The sequence below is a fragment of the Typopeltis vanoorti genome, chromosome 5, assembly GCF_054136105.1.
Source record: "Typopeltis vanoorti isolate ZY-2024b chromosome 5, IOZ_Tvanoo_1.0, whole genome shotgun sequence".
Classification (NCBI taxonomy): Eukaryota; Metazoa; Arthropoda; class Arachnida; order Uropygi; family Thelyphonidae; genus Typopeltis; species Typopeltis vanoorti.
Genome location: NC_143553.1, coordinates 97527969 through 97540995, shown reverse-complemented (window position 1 = coordinate 97540995; position 13027 = coordinate 97527969). Strand labels below are relative to the sequence as shown.

The following is a 13027-nucleotide window of genomic DNA, read 5'->3' as shown; positions in this document are numbered from 1 at the left end:
CTATATTTAGATTCTCTCCAGTCTCGTTATGGTGCCATTGGAATTGTAGAAGAGTGATAGTGTAAGGGTTAGATTTCATTTGCAGTTTTTAAACACATTTAGGGATTAGGAGAACTACCACCAGAAATAGGAAATTGTTTTTGGTATCAAAGCCAAGATAAATAATCAAGGGTGATATGGAGTGCACCATTTTTTAAATGGTAGAATGAGGAGGCAGTTTGCCTAGATCATGCAATGCTTGGAAAGAAATATGAAGCGAGGAAGTCAAATTTTTTTCTCTTAGTTGCAGAGATATCATTAGGATGTGACAGGCAAAAGTATTGTGGAATAAACTGTGCTTATTGACCTTAAAGGTAGAATTTATTTTAGAAGCAGCCAATTGATTTTTCACTTTATAATTTTGCTTATAAACAAAAGTATTGGGATAGATTACTGCACATCTTATCTTCAGCATTCTATTAAGATCTTCCATGCCATGTGTTATATTTTTTTAATAATCATAATCCATAGGTAATGCTTGTATAGCATTGATATAATTTTGGTATACCATCCTGAATAAACAATTTTGAGAACATTTTCTGAGATAGGCCATACTGGCAATTTATCCAACGTTTATAAGAAAAAAGTTCTAAAAGGCCTGGTTTTCTTTCATATGCTGCCTTACCTGGGACCTTCATTTATCTTCTAATGAAAAATTCTTCTTCTTCTTGGCTTCTTAGGCAATTGTTTGCCTGTTACGTTTTCAAGGATTTAAAAAGTTTTATGCCCATCTCCTCCTGGGTCTTCCTCTTGATTGGTGTCCCTTTGGTTTATATTCCCAGACAATATTTGGCCACATGTCCTCATTCATTCTTTCTATGTGGTTTTTCCAGTTCTTTCTATAGTTTGTAATGTCGTCTGTTATGTTAATTATGGATACCTGTTTTCTTATTTCTTCATTTCTTATCTTGTCTATTCTTTTATAGCCTGCGAGTGGTCTTAAGAACTTCATTTCTGCAGCTTCCACTTGTCTTATCTCATTCTCCCCATGTTTCACTGCCATATTTCAGAATTGGTTTGGCTATTAATTTATATAGTTTTATTTGGGTTTTTCTAGACATCTGTTTACTGAAGTGTCTAATCAAAGTTCCAATGACTGCTAGGAATTTTTGCTTTTTATATATACAATGTCGATTTCTCCATGGATGATTAGTTTGCATCTTTTAATTTCTTTACCATGAAATGCTATTGATTTCGTTTTATTTATTGAGATTTTCATGTCATGCTGTTCTATTGTTTTGTTCAACGTGTAGATTTTTCTGTAATTGGTCTTCATTTTCAGCAAAAATAACTTGATCATCAGCATACATAAGGCTGGTAACTTTTTATTTCCTATTTTAATTCCTGTGATTTTGTTTTTCTCCCATTCTCTTGAAATTTTTTCCATATATATATATACAGGGTGTTCGGGATAAATTTGACATATTTATAATTAATTATATTTTTCCGTAAGTTACATGTATTAACACACACTTCTCTTCATTTAAAAGTTTGGACCCTTCTTCATTCACATACAAGATGTCAGAAAGGATGGATAGCTGGAACCCACCTGAATCATGGAAGAGAATAACTTGTATCATGATGATTCGTGCCCGCCATCAAAATAAGGATATTACGACTGCTGCCCAATGCTCCCTGAATACAGTAAAAACAATCAGGCATGAACTAGAGACTTGCAATGGTGACTACGAGGATGTAGCAAGAAGAAAGATCCCTAGCAGACGATCTGATTGCGTTCGTACAGCAGAATTCCTCGCAAATCTGCAGGAACAGGTGTTGAAGAACCCTGGCATTGGAATTCGGGCTTTGTTCGTGGAGTTGCTAACTGTAGTCAAGCCCTGGATAACAAGGGTAGGCAATGGTAGGCCGTATGTATGGCAGCAGGATTCGGCCTCTTGCCACACCTCTGGGAAAAGTCAAAAATGGTTGTCTGAAAATTTCTACGACTTCACCAGTCCAAATGTTTGGCCTCCAAACTCCCCAGACCTTAACCCCATGGATTATTTTGTATGGGGCGCAGTTGAAAAAGACACCAATCGCACTTCCAGTAATACAAAAGCCCAGTTAATGGATAAAATTAAAACAGTTTTTGCGGCCCTTCCCAGGGAGACTGTAGCATCAGCTTGTTCGAGGTTCCGAAGCAGAATTGAAGCTGTGATCGATGCTAATGGTGGTTATTTTGAGTAAATCTTGTTGATAGTATTGTAATTAACTCTGCCTGTAATGTTTTTTGTCAATTCATTAAATTTAATAGATACAAAGAAGATTTTCTTTTTCCTTACAAAACTGTCAAATTTATCCCGAACACCCTGTATATATATATATATATATATATATATATATATATATTGAAGAGTATTGGTGATAATCCACTTCCTTGAATGAAACCACTATTGGTTTTATTTTCTTTTGGTTGTTTCATTATTAATTTTAATATTTAAATAGCTTTCTTCCATTATATTTGTTATTGCTTTTGTGGTTTGAGGTGGAGCTTTCAATTCATACAGTATATTGATTAATTTTGTTCTGTTGATTTGATCATATGCTTTCTCATAATCTAGGAAGGCCATATGTGTTGGCAGGTTAAATTCTATTCTTTTTTTTTCTATAATTTGTTTGAGTGTAAATGTGTGATCTATGCAGGATCTTCCTTTCCTAAAGCTGCATTGTTCTTCTCCAATAATTTCTTCAGCCCATGGTGTTAATTTACTTTTAATTATATCTAGATATATTTTATAGCATGTATTTAATAAGCATATTCGTCTGTAGTTTCTGCAATCCTTTATTTATTTTTTTGAATATGTTTGACTATTGCTGTCTTCCATTCTTGTGGGATATTTCCTTCTTCCCATATTCTGTTTTGAAATTTAATTAATTATAATTGAAATGGTTTAGAGCTGTATTTGTATAGTTCTGAATTTATTCCATCTTCTCCTGTAGCTTTTCTATTTTTTAGTTTTCCCAATATTTTCTTTAGATCATTTAACTGTATTGGTTCTTCATTTGTTTCTTGACTCATTACTTGTTTTATTTCAATTTGATTATTATTGTTTAGAAGCTGGGTGTAGTGATTGGTCCATTTTTTTCTGGAGAGGCCTTTTAATTGTAGATTATCTTTTGTTTCTTGAGTCATTTTTTTAAATGATTTTATAGCTCTTTAGTTGAGGTTTATGTCATGTTTTAATCTTGATACAAATTTTTCCCAGTCTTGTCTTCTGATTTTCCTGGTTTCTCTTCTTGTTATTGCTCTGATTCTTTTATATTCTATTTCATTTCCTATGGTTCTGTCATTTAACCATTTAAGATAGATTTATTTTTTCTTTCTTATTAAAGATTCTATTTCTGGGTTCCAGATTCTTAGTCCTTTCCTTTTTCTTTGCAGTTTTGTTCCTATGGCTTTATATGCTGCTTGTTTTATTATTTGTTTAATGTTTTGCCATTCATTTTCTTTATCTGTATCTTCATTTATTTTCTTTGTATTATTTATAAATCTTTGATATAGTTCTCTGATACTATCTTAAATTGTTCCTGTTCTTGTGTTGTTTCTGTTTCTCAGGTTTGGAATCTTAATAGTACCGATTAATAAATGGTGGTCTGAGTCAATATTGCATCCTCTGTATACTCTGCAATTTCTTACCAACTTCTTTAGTTTTTCACCCACTTATATAGTCAATGATGCTTTTATATCCTCTGGGTTCTCATGTATATCTTTATATTTAAAGAAACTGTTGGGTGATTTTCAAGCTATTATAGGCCACGAATTCCCCAAGTTCTCTTCCATTTATTTATGGTGTTTTCTCCTTGATTGCCTATTAAATCTTTAAATGTATTTCATCCACTTCTTGCATTGAAATTGCCTGCAATGATTAATTAAGTAATCTTGTTTATTTATGTTCTGAATTACGTTTTGGAGGTTTTTATAGAATTCTTCTGTTTCAGATTTTTCTGAAACAGAAGAATTTCCCTTCTTCAGGTGTGCATATATTCCTATGCATCCGAAGAAGGGGAAAAAAAAAATTTGTAATAAGAAATTAATTTTGTAATAAATTTCTTATTTAATTTAAGTCTTGCTGTTATTATTCTTTTAGAGATCCAGTTGTATGATTCAATTTTGTCTTTCCATTTATTGCTGATCATGATGGCTATACCTGCAGAAGGCTCGTTTTGGGTATTCCACTGTATATTAAACTGTAGTCTTGAAGTTCTGTAGAGCCTTTTGATTTTTTCTTTGTTTCTGAAATTACTGCTATTTCTATTTTTATTTCTGTTAGAGTTTTTTGTATTTCTTCAATCTTGTGATTGATGCCTCTTATGTTTACTGTTCCGATCTGTATCCAGTTCGCTCATAGTCCTTTTGAAAATTCTACTGAAGCAAAATGGGTAAGCAAATACATGATGAATTGTGTGAATGATGCAAGCTGAAAAACTTATATATTATCAAGAATGTTCACGTGAATGCGTCAACACACAGAATGTTCAGAACAATTAGAAATAATTTTTAAAAAATTACATCAGTCCCTTTTGTGTAACTGCATAACAGTTGTCACCTTTGTTAGTCCTTACTGTTTTGTCTACTAGTTTTGTTTATTCATACCTGAAAAAAATCCTGTGTAGTTGTGATGAACCTTTGTGTTACTAAGTAAATAAATGTTATCAGCTTATTCCAGTGTTCTACCTTATAAACTTTAATCAAATATATATATATGTGTGTGTGTATTTATTTATTTATTTTTGTTTAATTGATATTTAAGTAGAAACACTTTCAGTATGCCTTGCATATCAATAAACTTTTATTGGATGAATTTCTCACAGGTCAGTATTTTGCATAATGGTGATGTTTGTGTGGAATTTTTAAAGATCAGTGGCCAACAAGAGAAAGTGATAGATGTCTGCAAAATATCTCAGAATGGAATGAATGTAAGTAATTGTAATTTTAATTGATATTTTCATTGACCTGTATATACAGTTTCTTTAGTATTGATGTTATTTTTTCAATTCTCATGAAGTCACAAGACATTTCAGAAAATATCAACCCTGCCCTCCACCCACCCTGCCCTACATACACACATAATGAATATCTGTTATACTATGCCTTAAATTTATTGTCCAGTCATGTACTGCCTCCTGTGATAATATTTTCACACAAACACCACTGTCCATCTGAAATATGTTTCTTCCTCTTAATGAAGGACTTTAGACCTCTCTCTAGTTAGGAAACGGACTGGTTCACTTCAGCAATAGTACTAGCCCTTTTCATTCTTATTCTTTGTCTATGCTTTTCTTCCTGTATTCTTTGCTTGACTTATTTAGTCTTTTTTACTATTCTGTCTTCCAGACCACCACCACTGGGATCTGATGCCTTCCTGCATCATTTGCCATGCGGGGTGACATGGATATCCAGAAAGGGGAACCCTGGTAGTCTTGCACTATTTTTTGCTTCTGCTTCAGTAAGACAGGTTGTCTTGGATGACTTTGCCAGGATCAGTCGGCTAGTGGCTTGCCTGCAAAGGTCAAGGGGTGTTGCAGTAAGTCTCCCTCCTCATGGTCCAGGATCAAGGCTTGCTCTGTTGCCTATATTGCATCTGAGGTAGCTCTGGCATTCTATTCCTGACTGCAGTAATTGCTTGCTGGTGAGTGTGCATGCATTTGGTGCTCCATGGTGGGTGGGAAGCTCTGGCACTGAATCCATCTCCTCCTGAGAATAAATACTTCTTCATCCTCTTGTTTATCAAGGGCCCTTCAAGAAACTCCATCCAGGTACAGAAACCATAGAATCATCAGCAAAAAAACAAATTTTTTTCTGATGTTTCATTTTTCTTTTTAATGAAAAGAAACATCAGAAGCTGCAACAAATAAGCCACTATTCCTAATTATCCACTTAATAGGTAAGCATTCACTTGAAAAATATCCCCCTTCATCTACATAGTCTATTACTTGTGAGCACTCCAATATTGTCATATCTAACATTTTGTGCTTCTAAGACACTTCTGACTGAATCAATCCATCTAAACCTTGGTCTTCCTCTGGGTCTCCTTCCTGTCATCTTGGCATTAAACACCTGTTGTGCTAACCTTTCCTCACTCATTCTGTTTAAGCGGCCATACCACCTTAGATTAGATCTGCTCACATTCTCAGATGTTAACAATGTCACGTTCCTTTTTGATATCTTTAATATTATTATATGATTCTTCAATTGATGCCATCGATTCACTCTCCTGATTTTTCTCAGAACTTCATATATGTGGTCTTTATTTCTAACTCAACTCCTAGACCCATAACTTAAAACTGGTTTGAACTCTATCTTGTATACTGCTAGTTTTGGTTGTTTGACCAATTTCTCTCTTATTCCATATAAATTTATTCAGCTCACTACCCACTATACCAGTTTCTTTGATTATTCTGTTATCTATTTCCAGATTAACTTACCATCTTCATTATAAACTGGCCTAAATAACTGATATATTTTACTTGTTCTATAGGATCTCCATTCAGAATGCAGCTGAAGTTTTCTACACTCCTGTTGATTTTCATAGTTTTGGACTTTTTATTGCTGATTTTCATGCATAATTTGTTATAGCTGTTATTCAATTTACTTGGAGAATGCTGGCACTAGATGTATTTAGGAGCTATATCATCTGCATAAAGCAAAGAGCTAAGTTTCACATTCAATTTGAATATCAGGTTTAATACTACTTTCTTTTATAATATGCATTCTTATTGTCTTATTCTTGTTTTATCCCTGATTTTATATCAAATTAATCTCCTGTATTTCCATCAATTCTAACTGCTGACTGATAATTTAAGAGAGTCAGGAAAACTAAATTATAATGGTAGGAATGCTGAAAATATGAGTGTAAGAGCAACGTTATATAACTGTGATAATGATGGGAATGAGCATTATCATGGAAATGATTACGAGCAGAGAATGATTTTGACTTTGTGTTCGGTTTAGACCCATCAAACGTGTTCAAAGATGTCTACATGTATAAGGTACTAGAAAAAAATAGGGATATGCAAGTTGTCCAACTGTGTCATGCAGACTGCAGGCAGATTATTATCTCTGTACATGAATGCTAGGAATATGAGAAACACAGGGGCTTTGGTCAATATCTTGGTGCCTTAGATTGTAGGCATTAGTGAGACTTGGCTATCAAATTCAGACATACTAACTGGTATCAAGTGTACAGCCGACCTGGTTGGCCACGTGGTTAGCATATCTGCTCTCCAGCCAAAAGGCTGGTTCGAATCTGCCATGGATGTGGATGTTTGTGAGTGTCAGTGAAAACACTGGTGGTGGGCAGTAGATGGCATTAGTGTAGATGATGATGATGATGATGGTAGTTGCAATTCATTGTAGTTGGTGGATTGAGTGATGGAGACAGAGAGTTGTAGAGTAGGTGCCTTCCCTCAATGAGTCTTTGGACTCCCTGCAGGTGTTATGTACTACTACTACTACTACTAATAAAATCCTTGTCATATTCCCATTATTTCTCAACTATTTGTGTTAAAGTGAAAATCTGATCTTGACAACCTCTATTTTGCCAGAACCAAGCTGCTGTTTCTTCTCCAAGTTTCTCTTTCACAATTGTTTCAACCTCTTTTCAAGTGTGCTTGTATAAATCTTCCCTTGGAACATTTAGTAGAGGAATTTCTCTGTAATTCTCACATTCAGTTTTATTCCCTTTTTTATAGATGGGTAGAGAGCTCTACTCCAGTCATCAGGAATTTGACCTTCTGTAGCCACTGTAAAACTTTTATACCTCCGTGCTTAAGAATTTATGGTCGACTATCATCTTCTCCAGGTGCCTCTCCATGTTTCATGTTTTTGAATAACTCAAATATTGATGTGCACTCGTCTTTGCATTCCTCTTGAAAATTTTCTAGTATGGTTCTGTCACTGCTTGGTTTGTTTAACAGTCTTTCAAAGTAATTACTCCCTGACATCTAGAATATTCTTATCTTCAGTATTCATGTCACCTTTATCATGTTTGATTTGTTTCACACTAATCTTTCCTCAATTTCTAATCTTCTTCAGTAGCCTCCAGGACATTTTCTCACCTTCCTGATATTTACTTCCATACTCTTACCAAAGTCTTTCCATGACTTTTGTTTAGCTACTTTTACACACAGCTTAACTCTTTTATATTTTTCTCTGTATTCTTTTAGGGCATCTGCCAACTTATTTCCTAGGAACTTTTGGTATGCTTTCTTCTTTTCCGGGACTGCTTCTTTAACTTCTTGTGTCCACCAGTGTGTTGTTATTTTTCTATCCTTGCAGACAACTTCACCACATACTGTCCTAGCTGAATCAGTCAATGTCTTTTTCAGGATTTGCCTCTGAGACGCCAAGATTTGGTTCTTGTTTTCAAAATTTGTTTCATTTTTGATTCAATAAAGTTTGTATAGTCAAGTCTGTAATTGACCCGCAAAAGCTGCTCAACTTTAATTCTTTTTGATACTTTCTTACATACTGTTCTTTTCAATGTGGTATTCATTTTTATCCTGCTTAGTACTAAGTAATGGTCACTTCCAATTTCAAATTTTCTGTACACTCTTGTATCTTGAATGACCACGAGGATATCACCATCTTATTTCTTGTGTCTTCTTTCCATGTAAACTTCTTGTGTACATCTTTATGTCAAGACATGGTGTTAGTAATGACTAGTCCGTGTCCTTAGCAGAAGTCGAGTAACCAATTTATTTTAACAAATTCCATTACCAAATACTTTGAATAAAAATCATCCATGAACAAAATCCTATTTTGCATTACTAGGCATCTTCCTTACCAGAAAGCCAGTTTCCTATTCATTTCTCAATAATTCATTTATCTCATTTCATTTCATTTATCTACCATATCATCCATCTTTGTAACAGTTTATCATAGGATGTTCTGTCAAATGTGTTTGCACCAAGTCAAAATAAAATAACTAATAATAATAACTGTATGTGAATATTCCCCTAACCTTGAGACTACATTGTAGTGAAATAAGGAGTTTATTAAAAATAAGCAAAAAAAAATATTAACAAAAAGACAAACAAAGATTAATAACAGCAGAAATGAAGTTTATGAGAAAAACTGCAAAGTATACCCTATTTGATCGCAAAAGAAACAAAGAAATTATAAAAGAATTAAACCAAGAACCAGTAATAGAAAAAATTAAAAAATATAAACATAAATGGATGGAACACGTTCAAAGAATGAAAACAGAAAGATTACCAAAACAAGCCTTAAAGTACAAGCCATTAGGAAAAAGAAAACTAGGACGTCCTCTTAAACAATTCAACGATGACTTCTAAGGCCGGAACAGGCCATGCTAGGCCTAAATCCTTGATATGCATGATGATGATGATGATTAAAAATAAGCTATTAAATCCCGACAAATTTCGAGCATCGTTCTTGGGGTAGTGTACATAAAAGTTTTACAACAAAAGCCTATTAAAAGTTATTTACGCATATTAGATGTTTTTTAGAACTTCATAACTGTTAAATAATTGATAAACCAGAATATAAATGAGAAATTCATTACTGTTTGCATGTTGGAACATTGCTAGTTGTTGCTATCACTTTCTCTGGTATCATGCATGTTATATCCTAGGTCTGTGTCAGTTAAATTTTTGATTAAAGCAGACCATACTGATGTATAAGCCTTGATTTTTATTGCATTGTGTAGGGATCCTAAGCATTCATGAAGCTTCTTTAAATTTTCTTGTGAAACAGTTATTATAAATATGACTTTTTTTTTGCCAGAGTACTTGATGGCTAGTAGTGGTTGTGTGTAATGCCAAGCCTGATTTATGGTCTCTTCCTTTTTTGGCATATTTTACGTATTCAGACGTGGATCCCTCCCGACCTTCCTATCTGGCCTACATAACAAATGCCACAAAAGCAATGAATCTCAGAAATGCCTATCAGTCCAGCATTGTATTTTACTCCTGACAATCTCTCTAATATCTAATATCATCCTTCTCGCTTTGATTCAATTTCTTCTTTTCATAGAATGCTTATTTAATTTCTTGGAATTGCTATGAAGTTATTGTTTTTCTGACTTGCAGATTATGTGCTGCTTTTTATTTTTTGCAGACTATGTGTATTGGTACACAGCATCCACAGCTGTTTATTTCAGACCTTAAAACTGTGTCTCTGGAAACCTAATACTGATGACCAATCTTTTTAAAGTTAGTTCATGTCATCAATAAGCAAGACTGCAGTGGTTATGTCTGATGAAAATTATCGGTTACCTGAAAACATCCATGCCATAATAGGATTCACACCTACCAAGCTTGAAGATATAAATTGCAAATTCATATCTGCAATTTACATCTTCAAGCTGATTTGCTGATTCTTTTTTTAAAATTATTCTTAGAAATACGACTTTTATTCAGATATGCATTTTTAGCTTACTAAGAACTATTTGATCACTTTCTGTTTGAAACTCTCTCTCTCTCTCACACACACAAACACACTGAGCTCTCGTATCTTATAAGTCCATCTTTTATGTAAATCTTTCTGCTGGAACATGGTGTTGGTAATGGCTAGTCCATGTCCAGAGAAGAAATCTTATATGTTTTTGCTGTTATTATTACATGGGTATCTATATGAAGACTCATTGCAGGAGACCCACACTAATCTTTATGCATACAATACTTATCATAGCTCTCCTTAAACTCATTCACTGTCAGGGCTACTAACAACTACTTCTGACAAACTTATTCCACTAATTCATTGCACCCCATGCAAAAAATCTAGTCTGCACACCCTTACCAACCACACTCTTGCATAGGAGGGTGACCTCTGGTTCTGTCTCTATTTGTCATGTATTGAAAAATTTTCCTTTTTGATCTTATAGAATCCCTTTTAATAACTTATAAGTTTCTGTTATGTCCTATCTTTTCTGCTTATCAAAACTTTGCAACCTATACACTTTAAATCTATCCTCATAAGGAGCAGTCCACAGACCTGTCACCACTTTAGTCACTCACCTGTGAATCTTCTCCAACACCTTCTGATTCCCAAGAAACCCAGAAAACCAAATCTGTACACAGCAGTTAAGATGCGGCCAAATTAGTTTTATAATGAGGGACAATAATTTTCCTTTTGTTAGTGTGTTTTTCAGCATCCAAGTAATCTTTTGAGTTTTTTTTCCAACTTTTGAACTCTGTGCTCTGAACTTCATCTCCCTTTCCACCATTACCTTCAAGACCCTAGCCTCATTAATCTTTTCCCGTCCAGTACTATCGGTGTGATACACGGTGTGTAACCTTTTCAACTTGAAGTGCATAACCGTACATTTTGCAACATTAAATTAATAATCATTATCCTTTGCCCACAATGCCAATTTATTTAAATCATCCTTCAGGATATCTGTATTACTTTTATAAATTATTTTCCTCCCCAATTTTGCATCATCATCAGCAGACAATTGAATATTTCTCCTTAAATCTTTCCCAAAATCGTTAATATACAGTGCCCCTAGTACAGAACTCTGAGGTACTCCACTAGTCATTCTCCTGAATTCCACTCCACCATATACTACTCTCTGGTACTCTCCTATCTTTCAGCTGCCATCTCGAATCCTTGCTACCAGCATTATATTCATTCCCATTTGCTCCAACCTTTGTAATAGTTTTCCAACTGGTATTTTGCCAAATGCCTTTGTAAATCCATAGGTTTCATGGTGTAGCCATTTCCCTTATCTAACTCTGCCGTCACTCTATTATAAAATATTAGTAAATTACTAATGCAGGACCTGCCTTTTACCAAGCCAAAGCTGTACACCATAGAGTATTGTATTCCTTTCCACCCACTTCTGGATTTTACCTTTAACCAACTTTTCCAATATCTTAACCACCATGCCTGAGAAACTAGTATCCCTGTCTTATTTCTTCAGATTGTCCCACAACATTCCTATGTATTTGTCATTCATTTTTTTTTCTTCTCTTTTGTTTATATTAGTTTTTCTTTCTAATGACTCAAAAGTTATATCAGGTTTGAGATTTGGATTGGAAATTGGCTGTCTGATTAATATCAGAGCATTGTGCCTGGAGGAACAGTATCAAGGAAGAGGGAAGTCAGAAGTTGGGTTTCACTGGATCAGTACTGGGACTTTGCTTTTTTAACTTTTGTCAGTTATATTGTCACATGGTTGTAGAGAGAGAGATTCAGTTATTTGCAAATGATATGATAGCCCTTCAGGAGAATTTAAATAAGATGGACAGATTGAAAATAATTGGGGATGTCAGTTGAATGCAATAAATGTAAGGTCTAGAAATTTGGAATCCAATGATGGGAAGTTAAATACTCTATTGGTGATCTATACTAAAGGAAGTGGAACAAGCAAGGGTATCTTGGGATGATAGTCAATAAAAATTTGAAGTTTAGGGTGATTGCATGAAGGTGGTGAAGTTAACCCAGAGAATTGCTACAATATTAAGCAGGAATTTGACCAGTACAGATGACAGTGATTATTCCATTGTATAAAGCCCTGGTCAGGTCATATCTAGATTATTCTGCCCTATATCTGATCACCAGAATTTGAAGAAGACTTAACTTTGGAGAAGGTACAGAGATAGATAACAAAAATGATATCAGGATTCTATAATGTTAGTTATGAGGATAGACTGAGGACATGCAAACTACTGAGTTTTGGTGAATAGAAGATGAAGGGATGACATGATTGGACATTTAAACTGTTGAGAGGTATATATACAGGCTTTACATGGGAGAGATTTTTCATATGGTAAAACAAGGGGATGCAGCAAGGACAAGAGGACATCCCTGGAAGTTGTGCAAGAAGGTGGCAAGTAAGAGAGAGAGAAGTGGCTTTTTTTATGTGTGTGGAGGATAGTTGCACCTTGGAATTCATTTACTGATAGAGTGGTGAATGTACAAATAGTAAATGGGTTTAAGGAATGGTCTGGTAGACTTTGTGTTGTCAAGATGGGCCTCCTGCATTGAGTATTATGACTTCATGGAGGACTGGAATAATAA

The 13027-nt window shown here is 34.4% G+C and overlaps 1 protein-coding gene across 2 annotated transcripts in view; it reads left to right on the top strand.

Annotated features, from left to right (window-relative positions):
* Positions 1–13027, top strand: part of SAK (polo like kinase SAK) — a 319822-nt gene that overhangs the window by 185733 nt on the left and 121062 nt on the right. For both annotated transcript variants that reach the window (XM_090392629.1, XM_090392630.1), the window contains one exon: positions 4852–4956. In XM_090392629.1, coding sequence (XP_090248755.1) covers positions 4852–4956 — 105 coding nt within the window. The remainder of the gene's footprint in view (positions 1–4851; positions 4957–13027) is intronic.